The sequence below is a fragment of the Gorilla gorilla genome, chromosome 15 (assembly GCF_029281585.2).
Source record: "Gorilla gorilla gorilla isolate KB3781 chromosome 15, NHGRI_mGorGor1-v2.1_pri, whole genome shotgun sequence".
Lineage (NCBI taxonomy): Eukaryota > Metazoa > Chordata > Mammalia > Primates > Hominidae > Gorilla > Gorilla gorilla.
Genome location: NC_073239.2, coordinates 17,292,089 through 17,310,248, shown reverse-complemented (window position 1 = coordinate 17,310,248; position 18,160 = coordinate 17,292,089). Strand labels below are relative to the sequence as shown.

At 36.1% G+C, this 18,160-nt stretch overlaps 1 protein-coding gene across 26 annotated transcripts in view; it reads left to right on the top strand.

Annotated features, from left to right (window-relative positions):
• Positions 1–18,160, top strand: part of MIA2 (MIA SH3 domain ER export factor 2) — a 117,485-nt gene that overhangs the window by 73,394 nt on the left and 25,931 nt on the right. For 18 of the 26 annotated variants that reach the window (XM_019010070.4, XM_019010068.4, XM_019010075.4 and 15 more), the window contains 7 exons: positions 1,040–1,178; positions 5,936–6,037; positions 7,341–7,401; positions 8,282–8,317; positions 10,546–10,613; positions 11,810–11,892; positions 13,531–13,659. In XM_019010070.4, the coding sequence (XP_018865615.4) occupies positions 1,040–1,178; positions 5,936–6,037; positions 7,341–7,401; positions 8,282–8,317; positions 10,546–10,613; positions 11,810–11,892; positions 13,531–13,659 (618 nt within the window). The remainder of the gene's footprint in view (positions 1–1,039; positions 1,179–5,935; positions 6,038–7,340; positions 7,402–8,281; positions 8,318–10,545; positions 10,614–11,809; positions 11,893–13,530; positions 13,660–18,160) is intronic. The other 8 variants (XM_055361976.2, XM_055361975.2, XM_055361980.2 and 5 more) reach the window with 1 other exon arrangement.

Genomic DNA, 18,160 nt, shown 5'->3' with positions numbered 1-18,160 from the left:
TTTTTTGGAGACAGGGTCTCCCTTTGTCATCCAGGCTGGAGTGCAGTGGCGTGATCTTGGCTCACTGCACGCTCTGCCTCCCAGGTTCAAGCAATTCTCCTTCCTCAGCCTCCCAAGTAGCTGGGATTACAGGCACGCCCCACCACGCCTGACTAATTTTTGTATTTTAAGTAGAGACAGGGTTTTGCCATGTTGGCCAGGCTGGTCTTGAACTCCTGGCCTCAAGTGATCCACCCACTTCGGCCTTCCAAAGTGCTGAGATGTACAGGCGTGAGCCACCATGCCCGGCCAAAATTAAAACAATTTATATAGTTCCTTAATTAAGATATTAATGCACTCAATGGAGCACTATTCAGCCATCAAAAAATAATGGGATCCTGTTTTGTGGCAACATGAGTGAGCCTATTTTAAGTGAAATAAGCCACACGAGAAAGAGAAATGGCTCATGTTCTCACTTATATATGGGAGCTAAAAAAGTTGATCTCATACAAGTAGAGAGTGGAATAGTAATAGTAATATGAGGGTGGGAAGTATAGAGGGTAGGGGGTTAGGGAGAGGTTAGTTAGCAGATACAAAATTATAACTAGATAGGTGGAACGATTTCTAATGTTCTATAGCACTGTAGAGTGGCTAGTTAACTTACGGTATATTTATATTTCTTTTTCTTAGATCTACTTTATTTGTCATATTGTTATTTTTGAATAGCTAGAAGAGAGGATTTTGAATGTTCATAACATACAGAAATGACAAATGTTAGAGGTGATGGATATGCTAATTACCCTGATAGGATTATTACACATCGAATACCTATATTGAAATATCACACTGTACCACATAAATATGTACAAGTTTTATGTGTCAATCAACTAATAACAATAAAAGCATTTAGGTAAACAAAATCCCTTATAGATTTTCTGTTATTGAAAAGAGTTTAGTTTATTAATAATTTATTATTTTTGGTAATTTTTATCTTTCTGAAATGTTAATATGCAACTCAAAATGTTTACTCCTTTAATTATGACTTAAAATTTTTATATAGAACATATTAAAAATCTTCAGACTGAACAAGCATCTTTGCAGTCAGAAAACACACATTTTGAAAATGAGAATCAGAAGCTTCAACAGAAACTTAAAGTAATGACTGAATTATATCAAGAAAATGAAATGAAACTCCACAGGTAATAAAAATTATGTTAACTCCATTGAACAGCAAGTAAAATAGCTTTAGAGATATATGTTACATAGTTAGCTATAGTGATTATTGAAAGTTCTCAATTTATGATTAGATTGTATTTCATCAACTTATTTTTAAGAAAGGTATTTGATCTGGAAACACTTTTTTTCAACAGAGAAAATATTGTGAGTGATGTTGGAATTTCCAAGCTAGTTAACAGAATCCTCTTTAGCTCCTAGTAAGTAGTCAGCAAATTATTGCCTTAAACTTCCTAATACTGGCAGGGAATCTGAATGGACACTGTTGATTAAACTGCCCATTAATTCCATCTCTGATATATGTAAAACTGATTTTTCTGTTCTGTGCAAGTTGCTTCTGCCCAGGTGTTCCTTGTCTTAGTAAATGGCAGTGTCCTTTACTTAGTTACTTAGGATGGCACCTCAAGCCGTTTTTGACTTCTCTCTTGCTTTTATATCTCCTATTTATTCTGTCATTAAATCCTGTCAGCTTTTTTATAGCCTGAATCTGACCACTTTTTACCATCTTCCATATTAGTCTAGTCCAAGTCATCAACAGTTAATACCTGGCTTATTATAGTAGCCTTATGGGTAGTCTCCTTCTTTCCGCCCTTTCTCCTGCACTGTGTTTTCTCTGCAACATGCAGGATGACCCTTAAAATGTGAATTGTGAGTATGGTCACTCTCGTGCTCAAAATCCCTGAGTGCCTTTATATCACACTCAACCCACAGCTTTTATATCTTGGCCTACAAGACAGTACAGGATTGGACCCTTGGCCACCTCCTTAATTTTAGCTTATTCATGTTCTTTTTCCTCTCAGTACCCTCCATCCAGCACTGGCCTTTTTGATGCTCTTTAGCACATTGACCTCAGGGTCTTTTGTGCTTGTTCCTTCTGCCTGGAATGATGTTTCCTTATATATTTGAATGGCTCAGTTCTTCATTTTATTAGGCCTGGGTTCAAATGTTACCTCAAAGAATCCTTCCCAGGCTACTCTAACTAAAATAATACCTGCTACTCTTTATCCCCTTATTTTGCCTCATAGCTCTTATTGTCCTCTGATTGATTGCTTTTCTTTCTTTTATCTTCCTTACGTTAAATACAAGCTCTGAGAGAAAATTATTTTCTTCACTTCTGTATTCCCAGTGCCTAAAGCTACGAGACGCGTGGTAACTGTTCAGTACATGTTTGTTGAATATATGTACAAATATGTTCAGTGCCTTTATATATTGGAGTGAGGAGTGTGTGTGTGTACATGCTGTTGCCTAAATGCCTAAGTACACTGAAGACCCTTGAGATATCTGAAGACTCTAGATTTTCAAATAGTGCCATGGCACGTAATTTTTTTTTTTATCATAAAGGGTAATAAAATGTAACAGACTTTCAGGTTCCTTTAGGCTCTTAATTATAGTTATTACAGTTGTTCCTCATTATTTATAGAATCTGTATTTGTGAATTGATTTACTAGCTAAAATTTATTTGTAAATCAGATCAGTACATGCAAAGCTTTTGTAGCCATTCATGGACATATTCAGAATGATTAAAAATTTGAGTTGCCCAATGTGCATGTTCCCAGCTGAGGTCAAACAAGGTGACACTCTGCTTTCTTGTTTCAGCTCTCATTCTGTAAACAGGTGTCCTTTTTACAGTATATTTAGTGCCTCATTTTTTACATTTTTATGCTTTTTGCTGGTGATTTAGCTGTTTAAAATGCCCCCTAAGCATAGTGCTGAACTGCTATGTAGTGTTTTTAAGCACAAGAATGCTGTGATATGTGTTACGGAGAAAATACATGTGTTAGATTAACTTTGTTTAGGCATGAATTACAGTGCTTTTGGCTGTGAGTTCAATGTCAATAAATTAACAATATATATTAAAGTATCTTTAAACAGAAGCACACAAAAAAACAAGGTTATATATTGATTGGTTGATAAAATTGTTGTGACCAGAGGCTGTAGCAGGAAGCTAACCCTGTATTACCCTTAGGAGCAGTGATCTAGTATTTGCTAATTTACGATGTATAGTGACTTTATGGAACAAAACTAGCACAAATAATGAGAATCTACTTTATATATTTGGAAACTGGTAGAGAGTACTAATGCTTTTTTGAGATCAGGATGCTGGGTAGTGCTTGGCTCATTCACTGCCAAGTTCTATACTTCAGTCATGATTTGGATTCAGTTCACAATTAAAAAGTTGTTATTTGTTATGGACCTTTGGCCCTTTGGGACTGCTCAGGGTATGCAAGAGACTAAACCTGACAAAATGGAAGAATTACAGTATAACTTCAGGGTTTTTCAGCCAGTATACCTAGGAATGGGCCCTTCTTTTTAGGTTAGAATGAAAGGTATTAAAGTAAAACTTGCATATAAAAGTGATTGAGGTGAAAGAAATATTTTCGAGTGTATCTTTTGAATAAAAAAAGTATATGGTTGATTATAGAATTTTGATGAGTAATGTTTAACATTTCAAAGAAAAGGTATTTTCTTTAGATTTTTAAAGGAAGGATAGGAAACTGAGTAGTACCCTAGTTGTGTGTGTTGTTCACAGGATTTCATTCGTTAGTTTAAAATTATTATAAATTCCTAAAATATTTTACATTCGCTTCTTGTATTTAACTAGCAAGTAGTTTATATTACTGAAATTCAATGAATTATGCCATTGGCACTTCTTCAGAGTAGAATATTGAGTTGATAGTACCAGTGAAGTGTTAAATTTATATTCTTGCTGCATATAGTATAATTTAAGTTCAGTCTGGATGTTGGCATGATGTTTTTCATGACTGATATACCATTTTCCCAAATTTAATAATGGAAACAAATGAAATGGTAGGACCTAGAAGCTTGATGTGTTGCTTTTTTTTTTTTTTTTTTTTTTTTTGGGGGTGAGATGAAGTCTTGCTGCGATGCCCAGGCTGGAGTACAATGGTGCGATCTTGGCTTACCACAAGCTCCGCCTCCCGGGTTCACGCCATTCTCCTGCCTCAGCCTCCCGAGTAGCTGGGACTACAGGCATGTGCCACCACTCCTGGCTTATTATTATTTTTTTTTTTGTATTTTTAGTAGAGGTGGAGTTTTACCTTGTTGGCCAGGCTGGTCTCAAACTCCTGACCTCTAGTGATCTGCCCATCTTGGCCTTTCAAAGTGTGGGGATTATAGGCATGAGCCACCGTGCCTGGCCCTTGATGTGTTACTTTAAATATATATGATGGTTTTTTTGTTTGTTTGTTTGTTTGTTTTTGAGATAGAGTCTAGCTCTGTCGCCCAGGCTGGGGTGCAGTGGCACGATCTCGGCTCACTGCAACCTCTGCCTCCTGGGTTCAAGCAATTCTCCTGCCTCAGACTCCCGAGTAGCTGGGATTACAGGTGCACGCCACCATGCCCGCCTAATTTTTGTATTTTTAGTGGAGACGGGGTTTCACCATGTTAGCCAGGCTGGTCTCGAACTCCTGACCTCATGATCTGCCCACCTCTGCCTCCCAAAGTGCTGGGATTATAGGCATGAGCCACTGCACCCGGCCAAGATATGATATTTTTAAGTCATATCATCAGGTCTCCTTTCACAGTGTAATTTCTATTAATAGGCCCACCCAAATTCAATGGGAAGGTACATAAACCTCACCTTTTATCAGGAGAGGTGTCAAAGAATTTCTGGCTATCTTCAGTCTACACAGTCTGTAAAAACACATCTCTCTTCCATATCCATGCCCGTAGCACTTTCGTGCTTTTCCTAAGGAGGTGACTTATTTTTTTATAACATCCATGAAAGTGATTGACCTTAGGGAATGCTTTCTAAGCAATAGGTAATGTAGTGTGTAGAATACAAAATATTTACTGCCACACTGCAAGACTTCTTCAGTAGTTTGTCTTGTTCTTCTCAAAGTTCATGAAGAAGGGAAGATATCCATTTAGGACTCCAAATGTGTTTTCCTGTGGTGTTCAATACATATTTCTTGGGTGACCAAGATATATTAATGATAGTATGTGAAATGAAACAACATGGGTATTATAGCATAAAAGAGTCACTGCTTATGAGCTCTAGGCTTTGGTTTAATTATTTCTCTGTGCTTCATTGTCGTTTTTGTAAGATGGGAATAACAGTACCACCCTTCTTGTAGAGCTGTTGTGGTAATTAAATAATACATGTAGAAGTCTGAGAACAGTTTTTGGCACATACTAATGGCTCAATAAGTTATCTATTATTATTATTAATAGAATTAGATGTAGTAAATAGGACTGCTACTACTACTGTTTACTTTGGTTTCATTGTAATTATAATTGTGTGTGTGTGTGTGTGTGTGTGTGTGTGTGTGTGTGTGTTTACTTGCCTGGAAGCCTAATCACTAACCAATATAAAAATTAACGAAACACATTTTATTAATTGGTGACTTCTTACTAGCAAATGTAATGCTTGTTTCTACAGAAAGACTTGATAAGTGATAGTCATAATAGTTTTTATTAAATATATCTTTGATCCTATTTTTAAGATAAATTTATATAGAAAACTCTTGAAACTATTAGTAGTTCTGTATTAGACACAATGCTTTACAATTTCGGTTTATAATATTAAATTCAACACCAGGAATATTTACACAGATACTTTTTTTTTTCCTTGTAGGTGATGTTTTCAGTGGTATTTTAGAAATCATTTGACAGGAATCACCAGTTTTGACACAATTAAAAATATAGAATTGATTATCTTTTGACATGTATTAAGAGAATTATAACATTTTTTGTTTTTAAGGAAATTAACAGTAGAGGAAAATTATCGGTTAGAGAAAGAAGAGAAACTTTCTAAAGTAGATGAAAAGATCAGCCATGCCACTGAAGAGCTGGAGACCTATAGGTATTAAATACATTTTCCTGGTTTCTTTTTTGGAATGGGAAGAGTATCTAAAAAACTTAATGCCAGAAAAAATAATAAATCAAATGAAAACAGAAAACATTTTAAAATCTGACAGGTGGTACAGACAAAAAAATAATATATTTTTGTCTCATCACTTTTCATTCAGATTTCTTGGTCTTGAGCAATTATACAGAAAATATAAAGAGGAAAAATGTTTTTCTTTCAGGTTGTGTGATTTTTAAAATCTCTCAAAGTTGAATATGGACAATTCTATTTTATGTTAGTGTCAATATGAATAGATATTAATTTTAAGGTCCTTCCTCATTGGTTCAAATTGAGAAGAATGTATGTAATATTAGTGAATCAATAGGTGTGCCACAAAAAGAAGAGTGAGCCATAGAGCATTCGGAAGTATTTAAAAGACTATAAATCTAGATTTTACCTTGGTTTGATCCTTACTAGATCCCAGTAAATAGAAAATATAGAGAAAAAAAGATTCAGCAGTATCCCAAATAGTTGTGATACTTCATTTTACCTCAGAAAGAGCAAGCTTGCGTTTTATCCAAAATAAGTTATCTTGTTAATCTCATAAAAGTACCAAGTAACATTTTACTTCACAATGGTTGCTAATTTCCTAGAATTCTATTAAGACTACCCACATCTGGCCGGGCATGGTGGCTCATGCCTATAATCCCTGTACTTTGGGAGGCCAAGGTGGGTGGATCACCTGAGGTCAGGAATTCTAGCCCAGCCTGGTCAACATGATGAAACCCCATCTCTACTAAAAATACAAAAAATTAGCCAGTCGTGGTGGTGGGTGCCTGTAATCCCAGCTACTCAGGAGACTGGTGCAGGAGAATCATTTGAACCCTGGAGGTGGAGGTTGCAGTGAGCTGAGATTACGCCACTGCACTCCATACTGGGCAACAAGAGCGACACTGTTTAAAAAAAAAAAAAATGACCACCAACATCTGAATAAATCTTCTAGGATCATTCTTTTTAAAAATAAAAAAAAAAAACAACACAATATACCATGTAAATATTTGTGTGACTTTGGGTTTAGGTAAACTCAAGTAGTAGTATTAAGTTGTAATCAATGTTAAAATTAGTTTAGGAAAAAATATACTGTAGAACCTGTCAGAGGTGATTATTTCTTAATGTGGAGTTCTGGAGTTTTTTTTTTTTTTTTTTTTTCATGAAGTAGAGCATTCTGGGTTTTCTAATAAATATTTTTTTAGTAAAGAGTATGTTCTGTCATTTCATATTATATGTTAATAGTAGAATAATTATTCGTTCCATTTAGAAAGCGAGCCAAAGATCTTGAAGAAGAATTGGAGAGAACTATTCATTCTTATCAAGGGCAGGTATATATATATATATATATATATGTGTGTGTGTGTGTGTGTGTGTGTGTGTATATAATTTAAAACAATTCTGATTTGTTTGAATTGATGCAGGAATATAATTACTTGACCAGTTGTATACCTCTTTTGAGGTGTTGCATGTGGCTGTGGGACATTTCCCAGGAGCCAAAGATTCTGAGATAAGAAATCTTATTTAAAATTGCCATATTGGCTGGGTGTAGTGGCTCACACCTGTAATCCCAGCACTTTGGGAAGCCGAAGTGGGTGGATCACTTGAGGTCAGGAGTTCGAGACCAGCCTGGCTAACATGGCAAAACCCTGTCTCTACTAAAAAAAAAAAAAAAAAATACAAAAATTAGCTGGGTATGGTGGCACATGCCTGTAATCTCAGCTACTTGGGAGGCTAAGGCAGGAGAATCACTTGAACCCTGGAGGCAGAGGTTGCAGTGAGCTGAGATCACGTCACTCGCACTCTAGCCTGGGTGACAGAGTGAGACTCCGTCTCAAAATAAATAAATAAATAAATAAAATTGCCATATCTCCTGCTGCTTTGGGAAGGTAGATTGCATCACATAAATGTGTATCAACAGTGGGGTCTCATACTCAGTCAGGCTAGTTATATGTTAACTGGCAATTCCTGTTGATTATTACATAAAGTAAAAGTTTACTAGACAAAAAATTTAATTGTCTTTACATTCAGTTTTTGTTTTAAAATATAATAGATTATGTATACATGAAAATTTGCTTTAAAAATGTTGCCTACTCTTCAGAGATGCTTGGGATAGTTTTGAGTTGTGCATTACATAATAGTGGTAGATGTGAATGTTTTTTACTTAAGAAAAATAATGGTCAGTAGCATTTTAATTACTTTCTTTTTCAGATTATTTCCCATGAGAAAAAAGCACATGATAATTGGGTAAGTTTAAAATTTCCTTAAGTCTCTTTTGTCAAATTGTATTTTTTTTTCAGAAGATAGGTTGTTTATTTAAATTAGATGAAAATAAATATAGTATTCTAAAAAATCAGTTTCTTTTAATTTTACAAGTAGTGAAATTATGTTCCTTGTGAACTAGTTTGTTCCAACACAGTTATTAGAAAAATCTGATTTTTCCTTCTTTGCTTTTATCACATTGCTTCTTTGAAAGGAGTTTATACTCCATGGGGAAGGTGATATAATGTTCATGGATTGATTGTTCCAGGGCACTGGATTGCCACTAATTAGTTGTGGACAAGCTACTTAAAATTCTTTGGGCTTATTTCCTCATTTGTGTAACAGTGGGATTAGATTAAGTGATCTTCGAAGCCCCTTCTAGTTCTAAAAGTCGTAAAATTCTGTTACCTGATTCTCAGTGTTGAATTACTGGGTACACATTAAGAAAAGGGTCATCATGAGAAATAGTGTATTTGTGCTCCAGAGGAACTAACTGTGTGAGGAAGTGATGAGGATGCAGATTTTGACTAATTATAAGAATGACACTGTAACATATAGGACTGTTGTAGTAGCTGGCCTTTGGAGTACTTGTCACTAGGAGTCTTCAACAGTAGGCAGTTTGCACAGTGGGTGAATACATGGAGTCTGGAATTAGGCTGTCTTGGCTCGTGTCCTGGCTTCATCACCTATCATCAGTTTTCTTACGTGTAAGATAGAGATAGCAGTAGTACCTATTTCATAGGGTTATTGTGATGATTAAATTCATGTAAGGTTGTTGCCAAATGCCTGACACACAGTATACATTCAGTGAATGTTAACTGTTGTTACTGTTGTAGTGAAGCTTGGTAGATATTTCTTAGGCATGTTGGAGTGGAGATTCCAGCCTAGGGTGAGAGATTAGGTATGGTGAATGTCTAGGTCCTCCTCAGTTGTAAGATTCTGTATGCTTTGGTATTGAGGGTTCAAATGAAAATGTGTTACTAAATTAAGCTGGGCTTAGAGATGAATTTAATTAACCACTGCTCACCACTTGTAAAATACTTAGATGTAGATTACTCTTTGAAGATGGAGAGGTCCACACACAGTCCCAGGGTAAGACGGTAACCAGGCTGTTTCTGGAAGGGCAGCAGGAACATCTTACAGATCTTACAGAGACACTGACTTGTAAAGATTAGAGTGAAAACCACAAACAACAATGGCCAAGAAGGGAATATGCTGAGGCCCAGAGGTAACAATTCCACATCCCTCCCTCACCGCTGCGTATTTAGTGAAGTCTTCTAAGGTAGATAAAGGTTATCTCAGATGACATGGGTAGAGGCTACAAAGAGACAGTTAAGCAGTTGGATATAAAGATCGGGACAGCCAGATGACACCTAGGATATATCTGTCCTCATGTGTTCTAGAGCACAGGGCAGGCAGGAAAACCCAAGGAACCACAGGCTAAAGAATTATATATCAGGAAGGTCACTTGGGAGAAGCTCCACAGACAAGGTGTGTTTTTAGCTGAATTGGGATTGGTAGAGGGAATGAAAGTGACACTGAGCAGTAGCTTGTCACACGCTCCAGAGCTGAGCTACCCACAGGAGCAGACTGGGGTCTGGGCAGAAGACAGTTAATAGGAGAGGCTCATATTAGTTTCTGAAAAGTCACATGGTAACAGAGTTTAACTTGTTTTTTAGGGAAAAAGTGTTCATTTCAATGAACTAATCACCCAATCAGATAGAACCCAGGCTGGCTGAGTTTAGAGTCCATGAGGTTCTGAACGTTTGACCCCAGGGTGGATGGGGACAAGGACATGGCTCAAACTGTCAACTTTAGAGATTTGAGGGTAGGGGGATAATAAAGTCTCAACTACACAAAAAGGATGTTTATTCAAATCTCTTGTGTTCTAGGCACTGTACTTAAAGGCCTTTTACATACATTACTTGTTCAATCTACTCAGTAACTCTGTAAAGTTGGTACTATAATCCCAGATTTATGGATGAGGAAACAGCCTAAGGTCATGTGACTAGAGGGTAAAGAGTGGGTATAGAAATTCTGATCTTTCAGAGTCTAAGTCTTACACTTTTTCTTACTTCAGTGATTATGATTTGTATACCATTGTTGTGATATATATATATTTTTAAGAAATTTAATGAATGTTTATACTGACATTTATGCTTATTTTTAAAGTTTATATAAATGTATTTTTAAAATGTGTTATTTTCTTCAAGTTGGCAGCTCGGAATGCTGAAAGAAACCTCAATGATTTAAGGAAAGAAAATGCTCACAACAGACAAAAGTAAGTATCTTAGCGGGAACATTTAAAATTAGTTATTCTGTTATTTCATTAATTAGGTAATACTTTTATAAGGTTAAGTAAGAAAACTTGCAGTGAATCCAGCATATCTTGTGAGATATCTATTAGTTTTACTAGGAATGTCTAGTTTGTTTTGTTTGTTGAAGTACTTGTCTTAGGTCACTGAAGTGGCACTTGGAGGAAACTGTTAACAGATTATTCTGCAAAAAGTATAACTAGAATTTTTTTTAAACCAGTGTAGATGGATGGAGGTAAAAATGGATGGAAAGAGAAAGGGTGAATCTCTCTGACATAGTAATGCCCAGAATATCAGCCTCTTTTAATGGATAAGTAGATAGGATAATATTGATTAATTTCTCTCATTTCCTGGTTTTGTAGTATTGGGTGACATTGTTTTACAATAATAAAATGAAAGGTAGAATAAAAGTCTACAATGTACAACAGCAGGGAAGAATAAGTGCTTTTCTGTGAAGATGATAACAGTCTTCCTAGAGTGTTATAATTTCTTGTCACAATGTACTGTTAACATTATCCAATATTAGTTTTTAGTGCTCTTGCTTGTCTTTTCTAGTCTCAGAAATTAAAATCAAATTATTAAATGTTTTATATCTCATGATTAAGAACTAGAAATAAGATTCTTTTAAAATGTCACGTTTGTAGGATAAAAAGTTTATGAGTAAGATAGTAGGACAAATTAATGGGATTTCCAGTGTTGTAACTGGAATCATGAGTCACGTTACAATGGAAAGCATACATGACTCAAAGCCAGGAACCCTGTGTCTTAATCCAGGCACTTTCATTGTGAATAAATCATTTAAACTCCTAGCCTCAGTTTCCTTAGTTGTAAAATGATAGACTGGTTGACCTTGGAGGACTCTTGTATTTCAAAAATTTGGATTCTGTGATATAGTACTCATGGTAGTCTAGTTTTGAAGAAGAAATAAAACAATTGTAAGGCTCCACATAACATCACTATCTCTAGGGCAGCAAGAAACTGATTACCCTAGTTAATAAGCAGTGGGAGATAAAGGTGTTTTGGTCAGAATAATTTTAGAGGATCTGTTTGTTCTGTGTAGATATTAAAATAGTGAAGAGTAGCTTGTAGTTGGTAGAGGCGTTTTTTCTTGTGGTGCTTCTCTTGGATGAGTAACTTAGAGATGTTTGTTCTTTATTTGCAGATTAACTGAAACAGAGCTTAAATTTGAACTTTTAGAAAAAGATCCTTATGCACTCGATGTTCCAAATACAGCATTTGGCAGAGGTAGTCTTTTTTTTTTACCCCTCATTTAAAATACATATTTTACATATATATATATTGCACATATAGTTTCTATTAGTGTAAGTTAACACTGTGATTTATATAAATATTTTAGATTTTAGAACCAAGGTTCTAGACTAAGCTTTCTCATAGACTCACAAGTTTCTAGGTTTTGTTTCCTGTGCAATAATGAAAATTATTGTTGCTTTTATTTCTCAGTGGGATTTTGTAAGATGATACAAATTTAGTACCTTGAGCTCCTTGAAAAGCTAGGTGCTTGGCACATAGTAAGGTACTCATTAACAATTTTCTGTGAGATTGAATGAATAAGGAGTGCTTACATGGACTAGCATTGTGACTGTTTATATATTAACTATACTTTGGAATTTGCTTGTTTAATAATTAAAAAATAGTTTCTAATTATTTAAAAGTATCAATTTAAAATGTGGGAAAAACTCAGTCTGAGGTTTGATTGCTTTAATTACCCTCAAGGGAGGACCAATTTTTTTTGTAAGATATATTTAATATTTCTGTCCATTGTTGAGTTAGGGTCTGCAGTGATCTCAAACTATTGCAAACAGTTTAAATTTTTTCATAATAATTTTGGTTGAATTGGAATTAAGCTTCTAAGGTAGTGAAAAATCTATATATAGGTAGAATTCCATTTTAATAACCTTGGAAAGTTATAAAAATCACTTTTGAGAGTAAAATTTCATTAAAATGAAAGTCTATTTCTACATTTAAAAAATAATAGATTATTACGAATTTCAGGTAGTAACAAAGTTTGGATTGGGGTGAAGTATATAGAAGGATTTTTTTTTGTCTGAATCCAACACAAAATTTCAAGAAGGGTAACTAATGCTTTGATCTTTTCTTGTAGCTGGTTTGAATATTATACCAGCTACACTCATGTTTTAAATTTAACATGTTTTAAAAATGTTATTTTGGTGGTTTTTGTTTGTATTTTGTTTTTGATTTTTGACTTTGGAAACAAAACCATTATTTGAGAGTTGTGAAGTTTGTAAAGTGGTAGGTGTCTTGGCTGTATAGATTATAGATAAAGTGATTTAGTTGATAAATTAGTATTTGTAAACTGACTTTTTACTGGTAATGAATCAAAAGTAAATTGTGATCTTGCTTCAGAGTATTTTATGCATTTTTCTCCTCTTCATAATCTGAGCATTATTTAAACAATTCATGGCCCAATACAGCCTATCTGGCCCTGATTTAAACTGAGTACTTCTATGTTGCAACTCTCACCAGCTGAAATGTCTGGGTGCATACTGCCAGTAAAAACTAACCAAAAAAAAATCTAACTTTATGCTCCTATAACTCTTAAGATATATCTCCAATATCCTTTGCTTAATATAAATGATTATTTATCATGATCTTTTTATTAATTCCCAGTTCGTTGATGTTTTTATTGCTTAAAGTGTCTATTTGATAGACAAATATTGAAAACACCAGGGTCTGTATTTAATTCTGTTCTATATTAGCAAAATCAAAGGATACATTCAGGACATAGATTAAACTTAAATTGGCAATAGGATGACCTGATGGTAATTGTCGAAATGGGATTCTAACTCTATAGTGTAGCTAAGTGAAACTATGAATTTAAATATGCTGTTTTAATTATTCCAGAGCATTCCCCATATGGTCCCTCACCATTGGGTTGGCCTTCATCTGAAACAAGAGCTTTTCTCTCTCCTCCAACTTTGTTGGAGGGTCCACTCAGACTCTCACCTTTGCTTCCAGGGGGAGGAGGAAGAGGTATATTGTTTAAACATCTTTATTACTCTAGATTTCTTCCTTACTTTATATTTTCATCTCAACTTACCTTAAAAATGATCTGTAAAATAAACATTTGGAAAATACAGGCATTCCTTGCACTTACTGTAGATAACTTTTATTTGGAAAAGGAGCTCTATGACATCTCATTTTGATGTATTTTTCTCTTAGAAACTGTGCTATATTAGATAACATTTTGATCAAGGACTTGATGTGTATCTTTTTATTTATTTTTCTTTTTAATTTTAATTTTAATTTTTTGAGACGGAGTCTTGCTCTGTCACCCAGGCTGGAGTGCAGTGGCGCTATCTTGGCTCACTGCAAGCTCCGCCTCCCGGGTTCATGCCATTCTCCTGCCTCAGCCTCCTGAGTAGCTGGGACTACAGGCACCCACCACCACGCCCGGCTAATTTTTTTTTGTATTTTTAGTAGAGACGGGGTTTCACCATGTAAGCCAGGATGGTCTCGATCTCCTGACCTCGTGATCCACCCTCCTCGGCCTCCCAAAGTGCTGGGATTACAGGCGTGAGCCACCACGCCCGGCCTGATACCGTATCTTTTTAAACCGTATTTTTGACTTCTTAAAAACTATATATTACATGATGTAATATAAAATTTTATAAGACTGCATGAAATACAGTAACAGTATAACCTAGCATAAAAATTATCTATGTGTATGTGTGTATATATATATATATATATATATATATGTAATTTTTTTTTTTTTTTTGGAGACTGTTTTCACTCTTGTTGCTCAGGCTGGAATGCAGTGGCGCGATCTTGGCTCACTGCAACCTCTGCCTCCCAGGTAGCTGGGATTCTCCTGCCTCAGCCTCCCAAGTAGCTGGGATTACAGGCACATGCCACCACACCTAGCTAATTTTTTTTTGTATTTTTAGTAGAAAATACAAAAGGTTGTTTTGCCACATTGGCTGGCCAGGCTGGTCTCGAACTCCTGACCTTAGGTGATCCACCTGCCTCAGCCTCCCAAAGTGCTGGGATTACAAGTGTGAAACACCATAAAATTATATTTTGATGAAGCATTAGAATTTGGAATTAAAAAAATTCACATTAGTATCATGATCTTTTTATTGTAGAAAATTAGACAGTGAAATAATCTTTTTATAGACTCAAGGAAATCAGTAGTGCTCTTGTAGGCAGATTTTTGATGGGAACCTTTACTGTGGTCTACATCATTTGTTAATACACTGGGGGCTGGGCGTGGTGGCTCATGCCTGTAATCCCAGTATTTTGGGAGGCCGAGGGGGGCAGATCATGAGGTCAAGAGATCAAGACCATCCTGGCCAACATGGTGAAACCCTGTCTCTGCTAAAAATACAGAAATCAGCTGGGTGTGGTGGTGGGCGCCTGTAGTCCCACCTACTTGGGAGGCTGAAGCAGGAGAATTGCTTGAACCCGGGGGACGGAGATTGCAGTGAGCCGAGATAGTGCCACTGCACTCCAGCCTGGCAATAGAGCGAGACTCCGTCTCAAAAAAAAAAAAAAAAAATACATTGGGAAACCAAGCCACAATTGTCTGCTGTTACCCCCTTATAGGTACCTCAGGCCTAATCATTAGCTATTCTACATTTATCTCATCAGCATCACGCTGGTGTTACAAAAGGCCCTAGTACCTTTGAAAACTCCTGTGTACCTGGAGTTTTCCTTTTTTGATCTCTCACCATATTTTCTTTGTCAAGTTCCTTTAAAGTTTTCTCTTAATTTCTGGCGAAATTCAAAGATATATGGCCCTATTTATTTCAAAATCAAAAGTCTTACATTTTCAGTTCCAAGTATGTGTTTTATAAGAGCTGATGGCATTCTTCACCAGTGAAACATTCCCACCCTTTGTATCAGTGATTTTAACAGATTGAATTTGAGATAGGAACATAAAGTAATGAATCTAAATAAAAACACCAAATTAAATCCAACAAATCAAAGTTCATATACTCAGATGGATATTACTCATCTAAACAATATCTCAGGAAGTCTGTGTACTTGTTAGTTGAAGCTGCCATTATTCCAAATATTTTTGGAACTCTTCCTTTGGAATTGCTTTCAAAGAATACGAGAAAATCAACTTACTACTGTATGGTCATGAGATATTCTCTCTTTGCCCATATCCTGTTTGTATCCTCTTTCTCCACCCTCATTTTGCTTCACTTAGAACTGTTCCTGTCCACCTCCCAGTCCCCCCAGTAGATTGGGCCACAGCCTGGGGTCCCTACAGAGCCTCTGCTTGTGTTGATTTTGAACTGGAAGCTCCTAGGGAAAGGGACTGCCCTATAGACTGATACGTAGAGCCTTAGGGAGGCTTTGCATTGAGCACTTCAGGAAAGAGACTGATTTTGACATTGACATGTCTGCTGCAAGCTTATGACTTAGTTCTCTAAGTCCACCCCCACCCCTCCATTTTTTACCTTGGCTTACACTAAGAAATGTATTTTGTATCATGTCATATTGTACACTAACATAAATATGATTGAAATATAATTGAAACCAGCTACATGAAATAGTACTTACCATTACAGTTTTGATGCTTTCTATTCAGTTTTATCCTGTTTCATTAATTTAATCTTAATTAGCATTATTTTTTAAACTTCACACATCACAAATGAGTAGGAGCTAGCAGTCTGAAAAAACAATGCCCTAGAAATAAGGGTATAATTGGCTAAACTGCAAATATGAGTTACTGGAAATTGAATTACATAAGTCAAGGATTGCTTGTAGTCAATTGAATATTTGGAATGATTAAAATTTACATTTGATTTCTCCTCTTCTATTTCCTCTCCTATTTAATTTAAAGATACAGTGTGTTTAGATTATCTGCAAGGGTGTTTTACCATTTGTTTAAAAAGCTACAGAAGTTCTAGGTAAGTTGTCATCGGGTCTTACAGAGTTGATCCGAACTAAAAGTTTCTGTGATCCACCAAAGGAGGATGGAGAGTACCTGTTGTTTTTCCTTACTTTTATTATCTTTTTAATTTGAAGTTTGGATGAGTGGTATATTTGAATAATATTGAGTACAAGTAAAACAATTTCTTCTTAGAGTAAATTGTATGTAACTGGGTTTGAATAGAAAACTTTAACGATTAGAACTTTTAGGTTTGTAATATTCACTGGGTAGTCAGTTGGCCTGTAGCTTTGGTCTTCTGGAAGTAAGCAATCAGGAAGGAAAGCCTTTGAATGTCTCCTTTAAATCTCTGTGCTTCATTCCAGATGAACTCAGCCTAAATGACGACTTGCACATTTTCTGCTTTCCCAGCCTTCTTCTTCTAATGAGCTAATTATTAGGATGAAGAAGCGAGAAGGAAAGATTTGGGGAATAATAGAATGTATACTCATAAGGAAAAATGATAGTTTACCTCCCGATGTAAAAGCCAGTTGATCTGATTCTACTAAAGGGAGTAGATGGAAAATTTGTTTTAAAGATTACTATATATTAAATGTGAATGCTTATGCTGATTTGTACAAGTTACCAAGAATAATTAAAATTAATTTTGTTCTCTTAAAGGAGGTACTGAAATAGAGTAAGCATTTTTGTTAGACTTCTTTTTTTTTTATTTTTTTTTTGAGATAGAGTCTCACTGTGTTGCCCAGGCTGGAGTGCAGTGGCACGATCTCGGTTCACTGCAACCCCTTCCTCTCAGGTTCAAACGATTCTTGTTCCTTAGCTTCCCGAGTAGCTGGGATTACAGGCACGTGCCACTGTACCCAGCTAATTTTTGTATTTTCAGTAGAGATGGGGTTTCACCATGTTGGCCAGCCTGGTTTCGAACTCCTCACCTCAGGTGATCCGCCCACCTCGGCCTCCCAGAGTGCTAGGATTACAGGCATGAGCCATCACGCCTGGCTATTTTAGTTAGGCTTCTATTGAAAAAAAATTGTTCACTGGGTGCAGTGAACAAGTACCTCCCTAGTACTTTGGGAGGTCAAGGTGGTGGGATTGTTTGAGCCCAGGAGTTCAAGACCAGCCTGGGCAACATGGCAAAACCCTGTATCTACAAAAAATACAACAATTAACAAAGCGTGGTGGCACATGCCTGTTGTCCCAGCTACTTGTAAGGCTGAGGTGGGAGAATTGCTTGAGCCTAGGAGGCGGAGGTTGCAGTGAGCTGAGAATCGCACCACTGCACTCCAGTCTGGGTAACAGAGTGAGTGAGACCTTGTCTCAAAAAAAAAAATTTTTTTTTTAAGCTATTCCTTGAGAATAATAAGCTTTTGTTTTCTGGACAATATAATTTTGAGAAGACCCCTCTTTTCCCTCTCAATGACAGATAAATGAGGTATTAATATATTTTATTGAATGTTAAATTTTTTTTTTTTTTTTTTGAAATGGAGTCTCGCTCTATCCCCCAGACTGGTGTGCAGTGGCGTGATCTTGGCTCACTGCAACCTCCTCCTCCTGAGTTCAAGCCATTCTTCTGCCTCAGCCTCCTGAGTAGCTGGGACTACAGGCGCCTGCCACCATGCCCGGCTAATT